Below are 2,307 nucleotides of genomic sequence, written 5' to 3'. Positions count from 1 at the left end.
GCTCTTAGAAGTATATATTATATATATATATATATATATATCAGGCGTTCTTGTTAACTTTTGACAAAGCAAGGTAATTTGAAATGAATAGCAGGTAACTGTTTTCGGCGGCACAGACGGTAGGGCGAGCGGCGAAGGCGGCGACAGCCTTGCTGGGGGGGGGGGGCCTCGCGGGCTTGCACCCCCGGAAAAAAAATTCTGATTTGAACCACAAATAGCCTATTTTGATGGGTATGGATTCTAGAATTTGGTAGTTTAGATAGGAAAATATATGCTATATAAAAATATATATATATATATATATATATATATATTTTTATATATATCTATTATAAAAAGAAAAACGCCGCCGTGCACAGAGTTAGTCTTGGCTTGGAAGTATTTAAAATAAACCTACAATAACACACACGAGAGTCCTGTAAGCTACAATAACACACACGAGAGTCCTGTAAGCTACAATAACACACACGAGAGTCCTGTACAATACAATAACACACACGAGAGTCCTGTACGATACAATAACACACACGAGAGTCTTGCAAGCTACAATAACACACACGAGAGTCCTGTAAGATACGATAACACACATGAGAGCCCTGGACGACATAACACTAGCCGGGAAAGTCCTATACGATACAACAGTAGTCACGAGCGCTCTATACGAGGCGATCCTATGAGTATCAGCGGAGGTTCTACCAGAAGCCCTTCGCCTAACTGGATACACGCTGGTGGTAGAAGCCAGTCGAGTGATAACGACATGATACAAGCGAATTCGACTGCTGTCCATATGAGTGCTACCTGTGCAGAGGATGACAGGAAACACCGGCAGACCATCCCGAGACAGCACTCAACAGATTGCGAAGAAATGTCCGCCGCACACTTGGTAAGTTGGTTCGTGGGTATTCTTACCAGCTTGCTCGAATTCAAGTTGACTTCACACCGTTGTCTAAACAGAAAAAAAGCACGTGTAAATGCGACCGTCGTCCAAACTAGATTATACACCTCGAACGATGGCTGCCTTACCGTTATCAAGTGCAAATAATACCAGGTTTATGAATTTTGCGTTTGCACAAACTAGTAGGTTTTTGGCAATTTCACGTAAACGCTCATAATTGCATAACCAATACAATATGTGCCTCCCTTTTATTTTAATATTGCCCTTTTCTGCTTACAAATGCTTTACTTCTTATGAAGTATTGCTTTAATATCAAATGCATTGCACAATAGCTCTCATGGGATTTGGTGGTGTTTATATAACAGCTAATATAGTGATTACAATTATTGTTGTTGGAATTCTAAGCAACGTATATTTTTCACGATTATTCTAGAAACAAGTCAGTAAGTGCTTTGTCAGTTTTTCTCCCCAGAGTTTGTTTCCATCGGAGCCAAACAAATATAATCTTATAATGGTCATTTCCACGGTAACTTCAACAATCTATCGCTTCGCGTGATATAAGTCTATAGTCTTGTTCTTTTCGTCTAGTTCTTTACAAATTTCTGGTGTGCTATTAACAGTAAGTAAGTATTAGCCAGCTATACGGCAGCAGGCATTATGTATGTTATCAGTTATTATATCTAATGTGTGTAATTCAATTTGCTCGGTATATACCAGAACAACGTAAAAACGTTATTTGATCTCGTCTCGCGTACACTAGGACTACGAGGTTTCTTTGCTAAAAGAGGACAACAGTCTCGGATTTACCGTAACTATCGGAGAAGGGGAAAATGTCTGCGTCATCCGTAATGTGTATGATAACCCGGCTGCTTCAGATGGTCGGTTACGGCGAGGCGACGTCATTTCGGAGGTAACTATACAGGCGTATCTCATCTATACAAGGCGTGATCAAAATATTCGGTGACCGTTTTCACCATAAATATCCTGTAATACGCATCTATCAGCAATATATTGCGACGTGATGGGCAAGTGCAAAGCCACGTGATGCTCCAGCTATTTCGTGTATATATTTGTTTACTAATAAATGCGTGACGATTGGTGGCATCAACTGTTGTAGCTAATTAATGCGCTAACCTTCCGCATTTAACTATACGAACGCAATTGCCTCACAACTGCAATACTGGGAGATTTAACGCGTCAGTATTGAGGTGAATGTCATTCACCTTCGCTATGCGCCTAATTGGGTAATAATTGCGTCCTAATTATTGTAGACCCAATCATGTAGCGTTTCGTACAGCTGCTCAAGGAAAATAGTACAGTCAACCAACCGGAAAAACTCCCCGGGTTCACAACCGATATACTACATATATATTATATATATATATATGTGCGTGTGTGTGTGTGTGTGTGTG

The 2,307-nt window shown here is 40.4% G+C and overlaps 1 protein-coding gene across 1 annotated transcript in view; it reads left to right on the top strand.

Moving 5' to 3' along the window:
* Nucleotides 1-787: 787 nt before the first annotated feature.
* Nucleotides 788-2,307, top strand: part of LOC106811193 — an 8,993-nt gene continuing 7,473 nt past the window's right edge. Inside the window, exon 1 of the mRNA XM_014814740.1 lies at nucleotides 788-883. Within this exon, the coding sequence (XP_014670226.1) occupies nucleotides 788-883 (96 nt within the window). The remainder of the gene's footprint in view (nucleotides 884-2,307) is intronic.

This window comes from Priapulus caudatus, unplaced genomic scaffold (genome assembly GCF_000485595.1).
Source record: "Priapulus caudatus unplaced genomic scaffold, Priapulus_caudatus-5.0.1 Scaffold513, whole genome shotgun sequence".
In the NCBI taxonomy this organism is placed as follows: Eukaryota; Metazoa; Priapulida; class Priapulimorpha; order Priapulimorphida; family Priapulidae; genus Priapulus; species Priapulus caudatus.
This window is presented reverse-complemented; position numbering and strand designations above follow the sequence as displayed.